The sequence below is a fragment of the Clinocottus analis genome, unplaced genomic scaffold (genome assembly GCF_023055335.1).
Source record: "Clinocottus analis isolate CAN_PGR_092001 unplaced genomic scaffold, fCliAna1.0.p SCAF_26, whole genome shotgun sequence".
Classification (NCBI taxonomy): Eukaryota; Metazoa; Chordata; class Actinopteri; order Perciformes; family Cottidae; genus Clinocottus; species Clinocottus analis.
This window is the reverse complement of record NW_027175998.1, coordinates 3,149,576-3,168,198: the sequence shown is the minus strand read 5'-3', so window position 1 is coordinate 3,168,198 and position 18,623 is coordinate 3,149,576. Positions and strand designations below refer to the sequence as shown.

Below are 18,623 nucleotides of genomic sequence, written 5' to 3'. Positions count from 1 at the left end.
CACCACGCTGGATATGACGGTTTCTGATTTATTGGAGAAAACAAAGGCTTCAACGTTCCCCACACAGCTTCTGAGGAGCAGGTGTGCTGCTTCTCCTTGACATTGCTCACTGAAAACTGAATCTTATTCTGATTTTCTTTTAGACGTGTGAGATTTACATTTCATGAAACGTAATGACCACTAAATCACAGCCAGAGATTTCCAAATAGAGAAACAAGTTCAAGTGTTATATTACATATATAATCATTGAGCATGAAAATCTCAGTATTAGGGGTATCTGTATATAAAAGTCTATTTTATGTATATGCTAAATATTTATAAATACATTCAACAGTTCATGTATGCATTTCATTAATGTAGTAATTAAAAAAATAGACTTTGTGTGGTACAATAGTAATAACATATTACAGAACTTTTAAAAAAGGGACAGTTCACTGCACCCCCAAAATAAATCATAACTTTATAATGTATCCTCCTTAGTGCTATTTCTCAACTTAAGAAATATTGTCCTTCGATCCAATATAACGGGACTATTTGTCCCCAATGTGTATTTAGATTCTGGGAGGTGGGTGAACTTTCCCTTTTGAACAATCAGTCATTATATATCCAGGTCCTGCAAGTTGCCCCAGCTGGGTCCCGCCTTGACTTTGGCCTTCAGCTTCACGTACAGTTTCACCGCCGACTCCATCTCCCTCTTGACTATCCGAGCGACCTGACGGGAGAGACGAAAGAGTCACGGAGACGTCGCGATCCGTTCAAAGGATTTGTGTGTTGCGACTTCGCAGGAGACTTAAAAGCCGTCGGTACCGGTATGAGGTCTTCCTCCGTGGTTTCGTAGATGAGCTCGTCGTGCAGCTGCAGGACAAAGTAGGCCCCTCCGAGTCGGGACGTCCCGACCCCGCGGCGGCCGCCGGCTGTGGAGCGGAGACACCGTCACGCATCACAAGTCATTTACACAACCTTTTTTTTCCGTGTCAGGCGATATTTGCACGGTGTGGCCGATAAATACGACGTAATAAAATGATACGACCGGCATAAAGTGCATAAAAATACAACTCACCACTACGCCAAATTAGTGGGAGCCCTGAGCTGGTTTCTCTGCTACGAGCCGGTCCCATGTCGGGGTGACGGGAGACAACGACCCCCCGACGTGTGTGCTGTTTATGTCCGGTCTACTGACTCTACTCTGTAACTTAAACCTTTATGTGAACTCTGTAACTTCATCAAAACCCGCTTCACAAAGACAGGATGTTGGAAATGAAGGCAGGGTTTTCAGGATGTTTTTGCCTTGATTTTAATCCACAGAGTTGAAACGGACTTGTAAATTTAATTTTCAGGGTAACTATCACGTAACCTCTTGTCAGATTACGTCTGAGGTTACCTATAGAAGGATGTATCCGGTCATTTTTCAAAATAAAACATTTTTACGACCTATTTTTTTTTTCATTCATTCTTCCTCTGCTAGCCGGTGGCTGCTGATTTAAAACACTTTTCTTTTTTAAAAAAAAATATACACACAGTATGGAGGGGAGATGGGGAAAGAGCAAATCGAGTGGAAGTCACCTGGGCGAGCGTGCTGGTGAGAGAGCGGAGCGGCGGGAAACGTTTCCCGCAGTCGTTTCTGGATGTTCACCGTGGCGAGTTTCACAATGTCCGCCGCCGAGCCCTGCACCGTTGTGTTCACCGCCTGGCGCTCTGCCTGAGGGGGGGCAACGAGACGTTACCGGAAATGAATAAACGAATGAATGAATGAATGGGGGAGAAAATATAATAATCGCTTGTCAGATGACCGCGCGGCGTGCTTACGTGTGCTTTGGCGTGCGCGTTGGGGTTGGCGATGCCCGGCAGGTATCTCCTGCGGCCCATCAGAGTCTGGACGTAGCCGTTCTTCACACACTTCTTCACGGTTTCTCGAAGGAAAGCGTTGATCCCTGAGACACGAGACAGGACACGGATGATTTTTGTTTTGTACATTCACGACTTCCTTTTCAAAAGATGCTCGAGAGCAGCGGCGAGCACCTTTGTATCTGGCCTTGAAACTCTCGATGTAGCACGCCGCGTCGTCCTCCTCCACCCCCATCTGCTCCCCCAAAGACTTGGCTCCCATCCCGTAGATAATGCCGTAGCAAATCTGAAAGAGACAAAGGGGTGAGTGTTCGCACGGGACATCGGCGCCATCGCTCCTCGCCCCGCCCAGCTGCACCTGCTTCGCCTGTTGCCGGAGGGCGTCGTTCACGGACTCCCGCTCGACGCTTTTCCACTCGGCGGCGATGCAGCGAAACACGTCGGCTCCTCCGTTCAGCACCTGGCGGACGCCAAAAAAAAAACACACACACACAGTTTTTAGTTCACCCGGTGACGGCCGCGTGATGATGTTCCCCGGCGAGTCGCAGGACCTGCAGAAGACGCTGGTCCTTGGAGAGGTGGGCCAACACGCGCAGCTCCAGCTGAGAGTAGTCGGCCGCCAATATCGTCCCGCCTGCAAGCGCAGAGGCAAAAAGACGCAGCTGGCACAGCAGTCCGAAACAGGGAAAAGGTGATGCAATATGTAGATATATTTATGTATTCATAGCAACCTGAAAACGGCACAAAGGCGTGTCTCATGCTGACGGAGAAGGCCGGGCCGGGTTCTGCAGCCGGAGGCGCCGCCGAGCGTCTCTTCGTCCTGTGAGGAGTCAGCACGGTTCATTTTAATAATCAATTTTGAACACATTATCATTTCAATGATCACTTCTATTGTTGTGTTTAAGTTGTGCATTTTATTTATCTTTTTTTTTTTACTGTATTTAAGTTGTATAATTTTATTAAATTGTATTAATCCAGTTTTTATTACACACTTCACACTACTATTAATGGTATTCAAGTTTTTTTATTTTATTGTCTCGCCTGCAGGGTCTCAAATTGTTAAACTTGGAGTTCCATCACCTGTGAAGCACTTTCAGATTAACCTGTATGACGGGTGCTATACAAATAAAGCTTGATAGATAGCTTTATATATCATACAACGTGTATGTAACTTATATTATGATATATTATGAATATTACAGTGAGACTGTAAACACATCGTAGCCTCAGATCCAGACGAATCGGCACAATCTACAAATGAACTTTAACTTTTATACTCACGTTATAATCTAGCGATAATCTTATTTTTACAAACAACATTAACTGCAAAAAAATGTTAATATACAAGATAATTAAATATTTGAACGGCTACACACTTTTTTTTTTCCTGTGAGGCCTGTTTAACTGGTCCTGAATCAGTCTCAGATGTCATACTGGTCCGTCATACTGGTCTGCAGTAAGCTGCTATATGACCTCCGTGCATTAAGCCCCGCTGCAGCTGACTCAGCGGTTTTCTTCGGGGACTCTGGTGTCACTTTTGTCCACTTGGACCTCCGAAGTCGACACAAAGTTCATCCAATGAAGTTAGAAATAACCAAATCCAACGATCGTTGTTTTACACTAAACGCATCAGGTGCAGTGAACTCTGGGCTTGACTTACTCTGACCTGGCGCTCACGCGGCGGCCATCTTGTGACGGCGGGCTCTCCCCCACCACCGTGGGCATGGAAATCTCAAAGTCTTTGGGGACGTTCTGTACGTTGGGCTCCGTGAAGCTCACTCTACCTGGACAACGGAAAGAGCGGCGTCAACGCATGCTCTGGGAATTACAGACAGGTGTGTGTGTGTGTGTGTTTGTGTGTGTTACCTGTGGCTGTGTGCGTCTGGGCAATGGGGTGTATTCTGTCCATGGCCAGTGTGGCGTGGTATCGCTTCTCCCTCTGCAGGGGGAACACCACTTTGGTCAAGGCGTTGGTGATCCGCCTCCACTCCAGGATAACGGCCGGCAGCGGGTGCAGGGGGCGGAGCTTCTCCAGGACATCCTGCCGGACGTCATCGCGACTCAGATGAAAACACAGCGAACGCTTCACCGCACGAACGTGACCTCGTGTTCACCCCCTGAAAGTCTTTTCTCCCGCTACAGGCGATGTCATAGCCCGACAACAACGATATAGGGTCGCAATGAATGCAGATGAAGTGACCACAAAAGCCGATTTTGGTGAATTCCAGAGGAAAATTAAATACTTCATATGTATGAAAAATGAGTCTTTTCTCATTTGACTAAGAACGTTTGTGCAACACGAACAGTATCAAGGGAACTTACAGAGGAAACTTAATAAATATTTCCAGCTACATGCATGCACACACAGTAATGTGATAACGTTGGATTCAATAACACGGGGGTTTTCCCATGAGCAGAATGTTTTGGGTGGAGGCACGCGGCCAAAGCCGAATGAATGAATAGAGAAAGAAAACACTTCCCACATCTCATCCGTTTTTAAATCAGCATTCGGTTTTCAAGCCGACCTTTAAAACATTGTGCAGAGAACACCGTGTCCTGATGCGTGTGCATTATTGTGTGGTAATGAAGCCTAAAGGTTGGAGACGCTTGAGCCTTGAAGGCTGCCAGCCGGAGTCCTGTTTGTCAATCACATGGATAGGAGTTAGAATCTTCTAATGAAATACGTCACATCAGATTCCAGTGAGGTGTGGGTTCATCATTATGAATCGTGATGCGTTTGTGCGTTACGATATCGCAATACGTGATTTTATCGCGATACGATCGCGATAAAATCGCTTATGGGGGCGCTTTACCTTGGTGGTGCTGAACTGCTTGCCAAGCCGGACTCGGCCGCCCGCTCCTCTCCTGGTGTAGCCGAGAGTCTTCTTACTTTTCGGTCCGCCGACATCGCCGTTTGGTGGCAGGTGGAGCTCCAAGAACAACACCTGCGGGCACAAGGCGTACGACTTTTATCTGGCTGTTTCTCCTGGGCGGGGCGATGGGGCGGGGGGATTTGGAAGCGGAGATGCGGATGTACCTGCGCTGTGTCGTCGACGCTGGTGAGGGAGAAGCTGTGCCCCGCCAGGTCGTACGCCCGGGACTCCAGCGCCGCCAGTTTGGCCTGCATCACGTGTTTTTGCCGTTCGCTCTCTCGGACGCTGAAGCCGAACCCGTTCAACTCCAACAGCGCCAGGGACGCCTGGGAGGGCATCTCCACGCTACGGAACACACCTGACACACGCAACGCAAACCACCACCACCACCATCAACATCATCATCACCACCACCGCTGGTGATATCCTATGAACGTCTGTTTTACCCAGCATGCCGTCCTTCTCCAGCAGGCCGGCGAGGTGCTTCATGACGGCGTGCACGAGCACGCTCTTGGTCGCCGCTCTGACCCGCGGGCAGTGGGCGTGTCCGTTGCCAAGTCCGTCCAGCAGGGGCAACTCTTCGGGACAGTAGACGGTCACCATGTTGGGCAGAGTCCTCGCCTCGCTGCCGGGGTCCACCAGCCAGCACGCCACCTACGGGTGGAGGGGTGGGGGGGCATGTTTTCTGACATTTTCCTGGCAAAAACTTGACTTATTTTGGCCATTTCGGTTTTAAACGCCCCTATGTGTTGATCGGGGGAACGCCATTTAAATAATTCCGATGGTAAACATGTTTGTAGAAAAGTCCAAAAAAAAATGTGGGAGAACGCCAGCAGCAGCCGCTTTGCTCAAAATGAATTTCTCTCACCTTGGGATCCTCGCAGTTTCCCTCCAAGCTGACGCCGCAGCTCAGGACCAGCCTCTTGTACACCTCGATGATGTCGTACACGATAGCCACGCCCCCTCCGTGAGCTGCAACGGTGGCGGTGGCGGCTGCCGCTGGTCCCATCAGACAGGTTGTCGCCTGCCGCAGCCTCTCGCTCACTGGCAAGTCGTCGTCCAGCGGGGGAGGGGCCAGACTGGAGCTCAAACCTGACGAAGGTTGGGTTTGGAGTGAGCTTATGTGGTGTGGTGTTGTGTGTTGCGTGCACGTGTCCGTACCTTTGCTCTGCTCCGTCTGCAGAGACATGTAGTACGCGTCTCTTGCCCCCCAGCAGACAGACAGCCCGATTAACACCAGTCCATCGCTGTCTCTTACCGGAAAACCGTCGGTCCCGTTGAGCTTTTTGTGAGCTGCAGACTCTGCACCGAAACCACATGTGGCATGAGAGAGGGAGGGGGGGGGGCTGCATACAGCAAAGGCTTTGCTTATAATGTGTCATTACATGTTTATTACCTCTCTTCTGTTTCCCTCCTACTTGCTCCTCCTCCGGCTGCTGCCTGCGCTCCCTCTTTTCACAGGCCAAGGCCAGAGAGTAGCGCTCCTTTGTCCTCCACTCCTTGATGAACGCGTCGAAGAGGCGCCTGTCGCTCGCCACGTCGATGATGGAGAACGTCCCCGAGCCGCTGGACGGGAGCGACGCCTCCTGGGCCGGCTGGAGAGAAAATACTCCCTCGGCGCCGGGCGACGCCGCATCGGTGGGAAGCTCCCGCCGGCGGGAGGACGGAGAGGCTCGGCCGTCGGGGAAGCCGAGGCTGTGGCCGGCGCACGGCAGCGGTGGCAGTTTCGGTTCGGAAGCGGGCCGGCGTTCGCGGCTGCGAGCCGACGTGGAATCCGCCCGCTTGGCGTGAGCGGCGGCTTCTGACGGAGGACCGCCGTGTCCCGGGCGAGATCCGGGGCACTTCGCGATCGGCGCCGTCCAGACGAGGGCCGAGGGAGTCGAGCGGTCGAGAGGCTGAGCGACGAGAGGCGACTGAACGGACGAGGTGGTCAGTTTTACTCTGGGGGTGACGGGTGGAGTTTCCTGAGTCGGGGGTATGAGGTCGCCAGCGGAGCTGAGTCTCTCCGTTACGGTCTGGAGGTCACGTTGGTCCTCGCCTGCGCCTGCGCCTGCCTGCTCGTCCGACCTCGCCCCATCTCCGTCCACCGGCATCAAGGGCGGAGGTCGATCTGGGACGTCTGCTGTAGTTTTGCAGGCACCAGGGCCCGTGGTGCTGTTCAGGCTGGGCTGGTCAGACATACTAGGCCAGCGGTCGAAGATGTCTTGCAACCCGGGGCTGCAATAAAAAGAGCTTTCGGCTGCGTTCTGGACTGTTAATATTGCATTTACTGACAGCAAAGCATTCACTTCCTCTTCCGTCTCTCCTTGCTTCCCGAGTTCACCCTCTTCATTCATCGTTCCCTGTCTCCCGCCCGGTTCGCTGACATTTTGAACGTTACTGTGCTGGTTCGCGATGTCTCGATTCTCGCCGGCTTCGTCCTCGTCGTGCTCACCTGGAGTCGTGTTCGTAGTCGCGGGTTGTGGCTGCATCTGACTGGGTTTGGGTTGTTCCTCGCCGGGGGGCCGCTGAGCTTCTTCACGAGTTCTCTCTGCGTGTCTGAGCAAGCTCCGCCTCTCCAGGAAGTGCTCGCCCACCAGCAGCGAGTCGCCCCACTCGGACAAGTTGAAGGAGGACTCACCCCACTGGACGGCCTCCTGCTTCTCCGCCTCCTGGTTGGCGAGGAGCTCACTGCGCCTTCGCTCCTGGGTCGACGGGAGAGGGCCTCCGACCTCCCGGCCGACAGGCTCCTCCTCCTCCCTTTCCCCCTCGTCCGATTGGCCGGGGAGCCATGGCGGGCTCTCATACAGGCTGTCAAACAGGAAGCTGCTGCTTCTGTTGACGCTCTCTGAGGCAGCCGGGTCGGCATCCTCGTCACCACCCTTAACTACGTTATCCCCACCTGGACCTAGAGAAATCTAAAAAAACAAAAAACATTTTGACTTTAAAAGAGGCAAACTGTTTGAACAAATGTTTAGAATCAGACCACAACGGAGGATTCTGGTTACTCACCGGGTGGCTGGTGTCGAGGATGAGCTCCATCTGGCTGTCTGTGAGAGAAATATTGAATCTGGGACAGGCCTTACTTCCCTCATGCGTGTCCTTCTCTACAGCTGCGTCCACCATTCCCTCCTCTCCGTTCTTCTCTGTTTCCACCGACGGGTTGACCGCATCTCTGCGTTGGCATGTCTGCTGAACGAGGAGTCTCTCCGTCTGGGTGTCCAATTCAAAGCTGTCGCCGAAACTCTCTCCTGCCCTTATAAAACATCCCTCTGCTTCTTCTTCTTCTTCCTCTTCTTCCCCCGCATACAGCTCGGGAGACGAGAACTTATCGGCCCCTCCGGCGTCCATCCTCCGTCGCTTCGCCTCGGGCGAGAACAATGGTACGGAGGCGGGAGTGGCGGGTAACAGATCTGCATCTGTGGGCGCGGAAACACCGGGAGGGGTTTCTTCAGGAGCATGGACGGTTAAAGGCACCCGGCCTGCAGGTGCTGGATTGTGGACGGAGGGAACCGCCGAGGGCTCGACGTGATCCTGTAGGCTTTTCTCAGTTTGTATGGAGTGGAGGACTTTGCTTAAGGCTCTCGAGTGCTTCAGCCTTCCCGGTTGCACAGGTGACTGGGCGACCCCTGTGGCACCAGCTACGTCCGATGTCCCCGCAGGAGCTCTGCGTTCTTCTTCTGCTCGGGATGACGGAGCTCGAAAGCGGGGCGGAGGCCTTGGGGGAGGAGAGGGCTGGGGACACGCCATTGGTGGAAACAGGGGGCTGGACACGATCTCGGCCAACTCCTGTGTCAAGCTCCGTTCAGGAACAGGTGGATTTGCCCGGCGAGTCTCCGGTCCGACCCCTTTGCTCGTACCTGGTCCGACCCCTTTGCTCGTACCTGGTCCGACCCCTTTGCTCGTACCTGGTCCGACCCCTGTACTCTTATCCGGTCCGACCCCTTTGCTCGTCGCTGGTCCGACCCCTGTACTCTTATCCGGTCCGACCCCTTTGCTCGTCCCTGGTCCGACCCCTGTACTCTTATCCGGTCCGACCCCTTTGCTCGACCCCGGTCCGACCCCTTTGCCTGTCCCTGTTCCAACCCCTGTACTCGTACCCGGTGCGACCCCTGTACTCTTATCCGGTCCGACCCCTTTGCTCGACCCCGGTCCGACCCCTTTGCCTGTCCCTGTTCCAACCCCTGTACTCGTACCCGGTGCGACCCCTGTACTCGTACCCGGTCCGACCCCTGTACTCGAACCCGGTCCGACCCCTGTACTCTTACCCGGTCCGACCCCTGTACTCTTACCCGGTCCGACCCCTGTACTCTTACCCGGTCCAACCCTTTGGCCTGTCCCCAGTCCGACCCCTGTACTCGTACCCGGTCCGACCCCTTTACTCGTCTCCCCTTCTTTCGTCTCCGCTTTCTCGCGCCTTGCATGCTTTTCTCTTTTTTCATCTGGCACTTCTGAGTCATATGCCATTAATGATCTTGTATTTTGGTGTTTTATTTCTTTGCTTCTCTCCACTTGCACTACACTTCCCATTTGTCTGATTTCTGGCTCCATCCCATCTCCCTTTCTGGAGTTCCCTCGGTGTCTGTTGGCGTCTCCTTCTGCTTTCTCCATTTTCCTTTCAGACATCCCTTCCTTAGGTCTATCTTCTTCCTCATTCTCCTCCCCCTCGCCCTCCTCATGTCCGTCAGTATCTCTGCCCTCGCTTTCCTCGGCCCCGTCTCCTTCCTGGTGATCGTCTTTGCTGCCGCCCCGTGCTTCCTGCGAGCTGAGATGTGACGCTGATGAGGTGTCTGAACTGTCGGGGCTGTTCGCATCAGGAGTCCCCGGCGGAAGAGTCGCCGGGTCCCACCGAACTCCCAACTCGGCCAGGTCTTCTTGGAGGAGGAGCCTCGCCTCGGACACGATCTCGACGGCGGCCTCCTGCTCCGTCAGGGCCTGGTCGCCGGTGACCCAGACGCAGCGGAGGCTCCGTCGCTCGGCCGCCTCCATCTCGCTCTCGTCCACTGCGCGCTTTGAGCTGAGAAAGACAGACAAGTGCATCATTGGCTTCATGTCTGGAGTTGCGTTTCAGGGGAGATTATGGCCTAGTGTGCTAATGCTACAGTGGCATAAACTTTATGCATGCTTCGAGTTTAAGAGGAATTTATAGGAATGTACCTGCGTCAATCTCCTTATACTTTTTTCTAAATAAAAAAGGTATATTTTTCATACTCACATTGTGAAGAGTAACACACACTCCAAACCACATACACATCCTGGTCAATGACAACACTTTTTAAAAAGTTTTTAAATGATTTGATATGTTTTGAACAAATATCACAAACGTACTAATTACATTACTTAAAAATGAATATATAATATTTATATTTTTAGATAAATAGATAACTGAAAATAAATATATATATATATATACTGTATATAGAGATGTTATAATATTCAAGTAATGTAATTAATCAAATCAGTAACACTAGAACGCATTGAATATTAGTTTGAAAAACTCTAGACAAAATCCATTCCTTATTTAAGACATATGGGTTGTACGTGATATAAGTGCTTAGAGTGTTATTCTGTGTGTGTGTTACACACACACACACACACACACACACACACACACACACACACACACACACACCTCTTGAACGGCACAGCGTTCCTCAGGGCTTTCTCCACATCAGTCACAGTAGCCCGGGCTAGCTCGGCGACAGTGCAGAGGCCCTGTGCGTATAGCGCTCTGGCCCGCGTCGCGTTCAGCAGGTAGACCCGGACGAGGTCCACCAGCTCCCTCTGGACTCCGAAGCTCAGCCTGGTCTGGTACTGGGAAAGCAGCAGCTCCATGTTGTGCCAGCCCAGACGCTTGCAGAACACCGTCACCATACCTGAAGGGGCGGCAGCGAGACCAGACGGGGTTGTGTCCGGGATTTAGAGCACCGGTTCTCAAACTTTTTCTGTCACGCCCCACATTAGATGAAGCGAAATGTTCGGGCCCCACCGCCCCAACAACATTGGAACATAATGGTTCAACTGGTCCGTGCTTTTTGAATTAATAGATTAAAGAAAATTGAAATCACTTTCAAGTAAACCAGATTGCTCCATCTGACAAAAACTAATAACATGTGCAATCACATTGTTAAAACAATGCAAATAAAGTTATATATGTGCAAAAAAAACCTTCATATTTGGCAAAAAGATGACCAAGGAAGCCGGTTGGATCCCTGTTTTCTCCCCATAGTTTCATGTTGAAGTGTCCTTGAGCAAGACACTGAAGCCCCAAAACTTCACAGCAGCACAAAGCTCCTAATTACTAAGGATGATGGGCAAAATGCAGAGAATAATTCCCCCACTGTGGGATTAATAAAGGATTCTTGAAGAAGAATTTTTAAGAATCTGCATCTCTCCCCGCGCCCCAGCTGTAATACCACCGCGCCCCACTAGAGGGTCGCGCCCCACAGTTTGAGAACCACTGATTTAGAGGCACTGTGTTGCTATTTGGTTCTAGTTTCCTTTGGGTTCCCTTCTGCATTTACACTGATAATAAACACCATAATTAGTAAGACATATACTCACACCCACAAAAAAAAAAAACGTTTAAGAACACACCCTACGAGTCTGAAACGCATCCGGACCTCATGAACCCTCTCAAAGTAACTTAATGATGGAAGTGTGAGCACTTTACATGCTGTGCATCCGCCCAGTCTGGAGCGCATCAAGTTACCGCACTCCCCTTTTAATGTAAAGTCTGGTGTGGAGGTCGGAGTCGGTGTTCAACGCGTCCCCGGAGACGCTCAGAAACACTCCTCGCCTCGTACCTGCGTATGTCGAAGCAGACTGCTGGAGGGACTGCAGCTGCCCACGATTGCAGTTGTATTTGGAGGCCACCGTTCCCAGAGGCACCTCGTTCACCAGATCCTGGAGCACCAGGGTGGTGAAAAACCTGGGAGGAGAGGACAAGAATGCCATGTGAACAAAAGCATTTCTCAAAATTGGATTTGTTGTTTGGCTCTCAGGGGAGCCAAACAACAAAGATCCATTTTGCCTCTTTTTCCACCCCAAAAAAATGTTTCTGGAGCCGCAAAACATTCTTGATATCACAGTTTATCAAGTTTTAAATATAGTCATATAATTTATACAAAAAAACTATAGTATGTTGTATTTATGAAATTAGAGAACAAGAATAAAGACAATGTATGACATTGTATTGCTATTTGACCTTTTTAAAACTATCAAACTCTGATGATAAGGAGAAAAAAGGTCATGCGTCGGTGTTATCCAAATAGTCACAACTTTTGGGAATCAGTGCGCAAAAAAAGGAACCATAAATCATGAAGAAAAAATAGTAGCTGGTTATTACATCCCACCAAAACGGAACATTATACGCTTCACAAAGGCTTTATTGATCACTTAATTATGCTCCTCCTACCAGCAAACAGTGTGTAACTGTGACTTTAATTCAATTTAATTTAAAAGCAAATTAGGTTAAAAAAAAATCCCAAGCCGCATGTTGTTACAAGTTAACAATTACAATTTTCATATTTCAGGTTCCTTTATGAACAGAAAACCACACAGGGGGGACTATTTGTTGCCAATGCTATGATGTGAATGAAGCGGAAATGACAAATATGTGCATTACCGTTTGTGAATGGCCATCTGTCTGCGCTGCTTCTCCGTTTTGGCGACGATTTTGCCGCCGACGGATCTCGCGAGGAATCCTTCCTGGACGCCCACCAGCTCCGCGACTCTCGTCATCGACGACGACAGCTGTTCCCACAGACAGAAGAACTGGTACCAGTCTATGGTGGTCCACTCTGCGTACAACGGGGTGATCTGAGGGGGATTTGCACGTAGAAATGGAAATACTGGGGATTACAGATGACAGAAACTTTGTTAAACAAAACAATCATGCAAGATGTGTGCGTCTGTGTACCAGATAAAGAATGTGCAAGTCATTTTCCAGCACAAAGCCCTTCATGGCGCGCTGGAGATCTGCAAATATTCCCAAAGCCTCGGGAGGAGAGAGGGACGAGGAAAGGGTGGCAGCGCCGAGTTGAGTGGGACGGTACCGCTCCTCTGGATATGAAAGACAAAGGGACGCACAACAGTTATTGAAAACGGAGGTTTGTATTATAATCCAACTTGGATACTTCAACCAATCTGAATTAAAGGAGACATATCATGCTCATTTTCAGGTCCGTACTTTGAGTTTCTACCAGAACATGTTAAAAAAAAAAAATTAAATTTTTTTTATCTCATACTGTGTCTGAATAAAACTTCATGAACCCTCAGTCTGAGTCAATGGAATCGTGTCGTTCGGCAAAAGCTTGGGTCCAAGTTTTACTTCCTGTCAGCGGACGTCTTTCACAACGTGGACACGGTTAAAATGTTTATGTTTCAAATTGTAAAGCGGTCTCTATATTGTATAGTTTGACATAATTAAAAAGGCATCGTGTCTGATTGTATTTCTCCATGGATACAGTATTGAAAACGCACTTCCATCTGCTCAAAAAACCTCACTTTTTTCAATAAAAGGACAATTTAAGTAAGAACACTTTTGTCGCAGCGGTTCAAATCCACTTTCATCGTACGTCATGACAGCAACACCCGGGGGCAGTAAGTACCTTGTCCGTCCTTCTGGATACTGATAAATTCGTTCTCCATCAGCCATTCAACACAGGCCTCAATAGCTCCTTTGTTGGTGTCTTCACTTGACTCTTTTTTGCCATCACATTTCATGCTGGCAGCCAGCAGCGAGCACGAAGCATATGACCGCACGTCCTGTGGAGTGCTGGCTACCCCTCCGACAATGATCTGCATGTTGGGATGATTCAAATTAAGAGTAAAGAAAAAAGGATGTAAACTAATCTGACTTTCCATAGAAAGCTTCCATAAAAAGAGATTATTATGCACTATTAATTTATTATTAATGAGGGACTTAAAACATGATCTATTCACGGACTGGAAGTCCTTTCAACGGGTGCCAAGTGGGTTCTGATATCGGCCATACCTCCAGGATGGCTCGCAGCATGCTGGTGGTGACGCCTTCTCCCTCCCTTCTCACCAGGCAGCTGCTGATTGGCTGAAGAGCCCCCTTAAGGAGACTAATACCTTTCTGACGCTCCGTCTCCTTACACACCAGCACACTCTCACCTGAGAAGAGGGCGAACGAAATGACTTGAGGCCAAAAAAAGAGATGTTTAAATGTGCTCGAGTATCATCACAGAAGACCGTTGATCAAGTTTTGTTTCCAAGCAACTGGAATAAGACTGACCATACAACACCAAACGCTTTGCCAACTCCTTCCCTCCATACCTATAGTGTCCACTCCTTTTCTCCCCGCTCGCCCTGCCATCTGTTTGTACGTAAGCGGGTCCAACAGGTGTCCATTGAAGGTAGGGGTTCGAATGATGACCCTGCGAGCCGGGAGATTAACCCCCGATGAGAGGGTCGAGGTGGCGGCCAGGACTCTGACGGTGCCCTGACGAAAAGCTCCCTCCAACACGTCGCGCTCGTCAAATGTCAAACCTGCAGGGAGGAACTTCATCTTATTGCCCACAGAAGAAATAGAAAAAAAAGAACCATTCAGGTTGCCAGAGTTGTGCGAGTGTGTTCACCGGCGTGGTGGAAGGCCACCGCCCAAGGCACAGTTCGCTTGAGGATGGGGTCCAAACCAGCTGGAGTTCGTCTCAACTGGGCAACGACGTCCACGAGTCCGTCCCGATCCAGAGACACCGGCTTCGGCTCAGCTTCGCCCTGACGGTCTGAAAGGACGAGGTCAGAATCGACAGCAATCCCCCTGTTGAAATGGAGTGTGTGCAAAAACCTAAAACAAAAAAAAGATTACGTACCGGTAGGTCCGAGGTTGTGGAATTCTCTGGCGATGCCGTCTACCAGCTTCTCGCACCAGTTCTTCGAGGGGCAGAACAGCAGCACAGAGCGGCCCTCCCTCACGGTCTCATAGCACAGGCTCACGATGTGGTCATCGTCGCCCTATGAAAGTCACCGCATGGATCACGCGCGGCACACACGATTGAATCACTCAAACACGCACATTGGACGACCTTTTCACTCTCTCAGGTACCTTGACTTGGAGCGCCGGAGTGAACCGCCGGACCACAGCCAGGCTCTTGTCGTAGATGTCGCAGCCCACCTTGAGGTGCTCATGCAGGGGCACGGGCCTGTAGTCCGTCTGGTAAAGCTCTGCACCCAACCAGCTGGCCAGAAGGGCGAGGTTGGGCAAGGTGGCGCTCATACCAATGATCTGTACGCCCTCGGTGGGAGATCTGCATAAAGGTAGAGGTTGTTGCAGGAGCAGACTTCTTGACACGTGTAATAGTAGGACAGGATTTTCAAAACAACACAAGCTGTTACGCAAAATAAAAAGACAAACGGACACGAACCCAGTGGAGTTCTGCTTCTGCGCAATGTAGCGGATTTTGGTTAAGAGCAGTTCGAGTAGGTATCCTCTTCCCGAATCACCAACCATATGCAACTCATCCACCACCACCATACCTAGAAGTACAAACAAATCTCAAACTCTCGGTTCCAACGGTCAAGGAAAAACAATCGTTATCCCCCGTGTGTTACCTAGTAGGCCCATGCTGTCCTCCTCAATGAGTCGGTTAATGAGAGAATTGGCTTTTTCTATGGTGCACACAGCCACATCCAGCGCTGTGAACCCTCCAGCGGCCGAGGTGCTGCCCATGTATCCCTCCACGCGAACGCCTGCCTCTTCAAAAACACTCTGCAGGGTTCACAGACACACGTCGGTTACACTCTGAGACACGTACTCAGACGGACAACACCAGCCGAGAACAAGGCGCATGTACTGCTTTGCCTCACCCGAAGGTAATGCATCTTCTCTTTGGCCACGGAGACAAACGGCAGGATGAAGAGGGCTTTTCTTCTGGTCTCCAAGACACGCTTCAACATCAGCAGCTCCGACACCAGAGTTTTTCCAGCACTCGTGGGGGCTGAAAAAAGAAGGACTTCTTAAAAAAAAAGGCCAAAACAGCGACCGACTCGGGGAAATCGCTTCGTAGAGAGGCGTTTGGGCTCCTTACCCGCGTACACCAGGTTACCTCCCTGCAGCACCTGTCCCACAGCGAGGCACTGGGCCTGCCATTCGAACATGCGAGTCACGCCGTGTTTGCGGTAGCGCTCCAGGATGGGTGTTGGTAAGCCCCAGTTGCACAGCAGCAGCTTGTCGGCTTGCCCCGTGGGAGCACACAAGGCAATGCCTACAGGAGAAATAATAAAAAAAGAACCTTCCTTACACACGATATCAAGTCAAACTGGTGGGAGGAGTCAGTACTGTGACATCCACAGCAAAGTGGATTTGATATGGGAAAGAGAAATCTTGTTTTAGGGAGTAAATCAGTAACTTATACATACCGAGGCAAAAGATATGGTCATACAAGGTTATAAGCTGCATACCTTCTTTCAAATCTTGCACTAGACTTTTTTTCCTTGTATCAAGTTGAATTTGAAAACTTTTGCCGTTTCAGTTTTGTGCTCATATGTTGCAAATTCCCTCATGACATGTTGTTATGAATTATCGAATCAAATGTATGGCCCACGTGGTGTTCCTCATCTTTGCATTAATCTGTAAGATAAATCTAAATCATGCACAACACGTTCTTATTTAGCAAACTACTCGGCTTCAATACATAATTGTTGGCATTTAGCCTTTCAAAAACAGCAAGTAAGATAAAAAACGTAAAAGTAGCCAGCATAAATTACATTAATATAACCACAATAACTGAAAATATGACTGTCCCCCATTTTCTGAAGGTTGATGACATCCCATATGACAACAGACAATCAAAGCTTCATTAATAAAAACCTCAATAGAAGCTTTGAATGTAAAAAGGAGTACAGCACAGTGTGGGAGGAAGAAGGAGACTTCATGAGGGCCAAGCAGCTCATTTTTGGAGCAGGTCCATTGGGGCCATGACGAGGTGTCAAAGGGGTCAACGGCACCCAAAACCAAGAACAACCGCAGAAAGTATGGACCTTGGAGAACGTTTTCACAAATGGCCTTCACCTTGCTGAGGCAGAGTGCCGCTGAGAGCACTCAGGTCTAAACCGCTGGGGACCGCGAGCACGGAGGCGGACTGGTTCTGGAGCGACGGCTGGAGTCTGGCCCTCTTCGTGGCGACTGCGAGGCGGGTGGGGCTGAACAAGACGTAGTCCCTGGATACATCCAGAGGTGGATCAGCACTCGCGCTTGACCCGTGTTTGTCAGCGCCACGCGGAGAGCTTTTTCGTCCAGGTGGAAGCATCCGCCTTCTGAGACGCGCAAAGTAAGAAAAAAACATTTTGTCAACAGTTACAGAATAAAAACCAGGGCATAATGTGGAAGTTATAGACTCACTTGTTGGAGCCGCCTACTTGGAGACCGTTTTTCATCTCCTGACAGGATAGCGCATCGATGCCGGAGGAAGCCGGTGGCGGCGGCTGGACGTTCTCCGGGCCCTTCCGAACTCGATCTGCATCCCCAGAGTCCTCACCGAAGAGAAGCCTCTGTGCGAGGTCCTTGCAGTCGGCTCGCCACCCTGGTCGCTCACAATCGCCACCGCTACCCCGGGCGCGGGGGGCTCCTTCAAGGACGGCCGATGACCCCGACCCTCTCCGCGCACCCGTGTTTGTCGCCATTGGGTGCACATCATCGCCCGGTGGACACACCGCGTCTCCATCCTGAAATTGGGGATTAACACGTCATTTGGGATCCAGGTGGATGTGGAGGAGAATCAGAGGTGATAATAAGAGTAGGAGAACATCTCTCGCTCAAATTTTCCCACTTACCCCTAGGCTTCTAAGGTCCTTGTTCCTGTTGGTTTTGCCTGATATGTGCTGGGTTTTCTGCAACAGTCTGCACTTGTCTGCTGGCTCATCAGGAGCTTGGAAACTGTGCGCAGACACACACAAAAAGTGGGTTCCCCACAGGTAAGACTAAGGTTCATTTATAGATTAGAGGGGTGTCTCTGAGGAACGGGAGGAGTTTGGTCATGCTTGTTCTAAATCGGTTGACATTAGTGATTCAGTGAACTCACCATTGTTTCTTCTTGATCTGGTGCTGCCCCATGTAGCTTTTCTTCTTCAGGGGGGGACCCGAGGTGCTCATGCTGAAGAAGCGCTCCTGTTTCTGTCATGCGGGTGACGAGGTGGACGTTCATTGGCATCACATCGGTTTGACCCGTGACGCGAGTTCACAAACTCAATTTGACAGCGTTTGCGTGCGCGTGGAAGGAAGCGGTGAGGCGAAAACAAACGTCCGCGTGGAATTCATTATTTTGGTTGCGAGGTATCAACAACACATTCACCTCCTGATGGGCTCTCGACCCGAGCGTTCAACTAGTGGGGAAAATCAAAAAGTCCGCCAGAGAACCGCCCCGGTGCTCCACCAAAAACAGTCCGACGGAGGAATGAAATCAATGTTCGCGTGTTAAGGTTCCCATGAAGTACCAGCGCGCTGCTGGAGCAACGACTACCAACAGTTATAGTAATGTTGATAACAATGCGAGTGGTATTGAATACATGTTTGGATTAATACACTTTGTTTACGCTGGTTAAACATGGTTGAATGAAAAGAGTGGTAAAGGCATGTCTTAGTGATCTGTGTGTGCTAAATTGCTTAATTAGATGGATAATGGCAATACGCTTTTAATATATATATATATATATATATATATATATATATATATATATATATATATATATATATATATATATATATATATATATATATATATATATATCTAATTAAGCAATTTAGCACACACAGATCACTAAGACATGCCTTTACCACTCTTTTCATTCAACCATGTTTGACCATGGTTGAATGAAAAGAGTATATATATATATATATATATATATATATATATATATATATATATATATATATATATATATATATATATATATATATATATA

The 18,623-nt window shown here is 49.7% G+C and overlaps 1 protein-coding gene across 1 annotated transcript; it reads right to left on the bottom strand.

Annotated features, from left to right (window-relative positions):
- Nucleotides 1-14: 14 nt before the first annotated feature.
- polq (polymerase (DNA directed), theta) lies at nucleotides 15-18,089 on the bottom strand. The gene is made up of 36 exons (XM_068592068.1): nucleotides 17,744-18,089; nucleotides 17,496-17,598; nucleotides 17,065-17,387; nucleotides 16,735-16,976; nucleotides 15,752-15,928; nucleotides 15,531-15,661; nucleotides 15,276-15,432; nucleotides 15,089-15,200; nucleotides 14,770-14,971; nucleotides 14,537-14,678; nucleotides 14,303-14,449; nucleotides 14,001-14,213; nucleotides 13,696-13,838; nucleotides 13,310-13,499; nucleotides 12,619-12,761; nucleotides 12,325-12,518; nucleotides 11,504-11,628; nucleotides 10,330-10,573; nucleotides 9,062-9,714; nucleotides 7,710-8,545; nucleotides 6,115-7,615; nucleotides 5,880-6,020; nucleotides 5,587-5,810; nucleotides 5,165-5,372; nucleotides 4,883-5,076; nucleotides 4,659-4,790; nucleotides 3,712-3,886; nucleotides 3,506-3,629; nucleotides 2,577-2,665; nucleotides 2,397-2,479; nucleotides 2,204-2,305; nucleotides 2,020-2,131; nucleotides 1,807-1,931; nucleotides 1,564-1,699; nucleotides 808-914; nucleotides 15-712 (listed from the first exon to the last, which is right to left on the bottom strand). The coding sequence occupies exons 1-36, from the start codon at nucleotides 17,812-17,814 to the stop codon at nucleotides 599-601; spliced, it is 8,115 nt and encodes a 2,704-aa protein (XP_068448169.1). The 5' UTR covers nucleotides 17,815-18,089; the 3' UTR covers nucleotides 15-598.
- Nucleotides 18,090-18,623: the final 534 nt, after the last annotated feature.

What these genes read in the sequence shown, in the direction of transcription:
- polq (XM_068592068.1), bottom strand. Translation starts at nt 17,814, where the DNA reads ATGAGCACCTCGGGTCCCCCCCTGAAGAAGAAAAGCTACATGGGGCAG. An exon ending in AACGCTGTGCCGTTCAAGAG is followed by an intron (nt 9,715 to 10,329) that starts GTGTGTGTGTGT and finishes TGTCTTTCTCAG; the next exon opens with CTCAAAGCGCGCAGTGGACG. An exon ending in GAAACTGCGAGGATCCCAAG is followed by an intron (nt 5,373 to 5,586) that starts GTGAGAGAAATT and finishes CTCCACCCGTAG; the next exon opens with GTGGCGTGCTGGCTGGTGGA.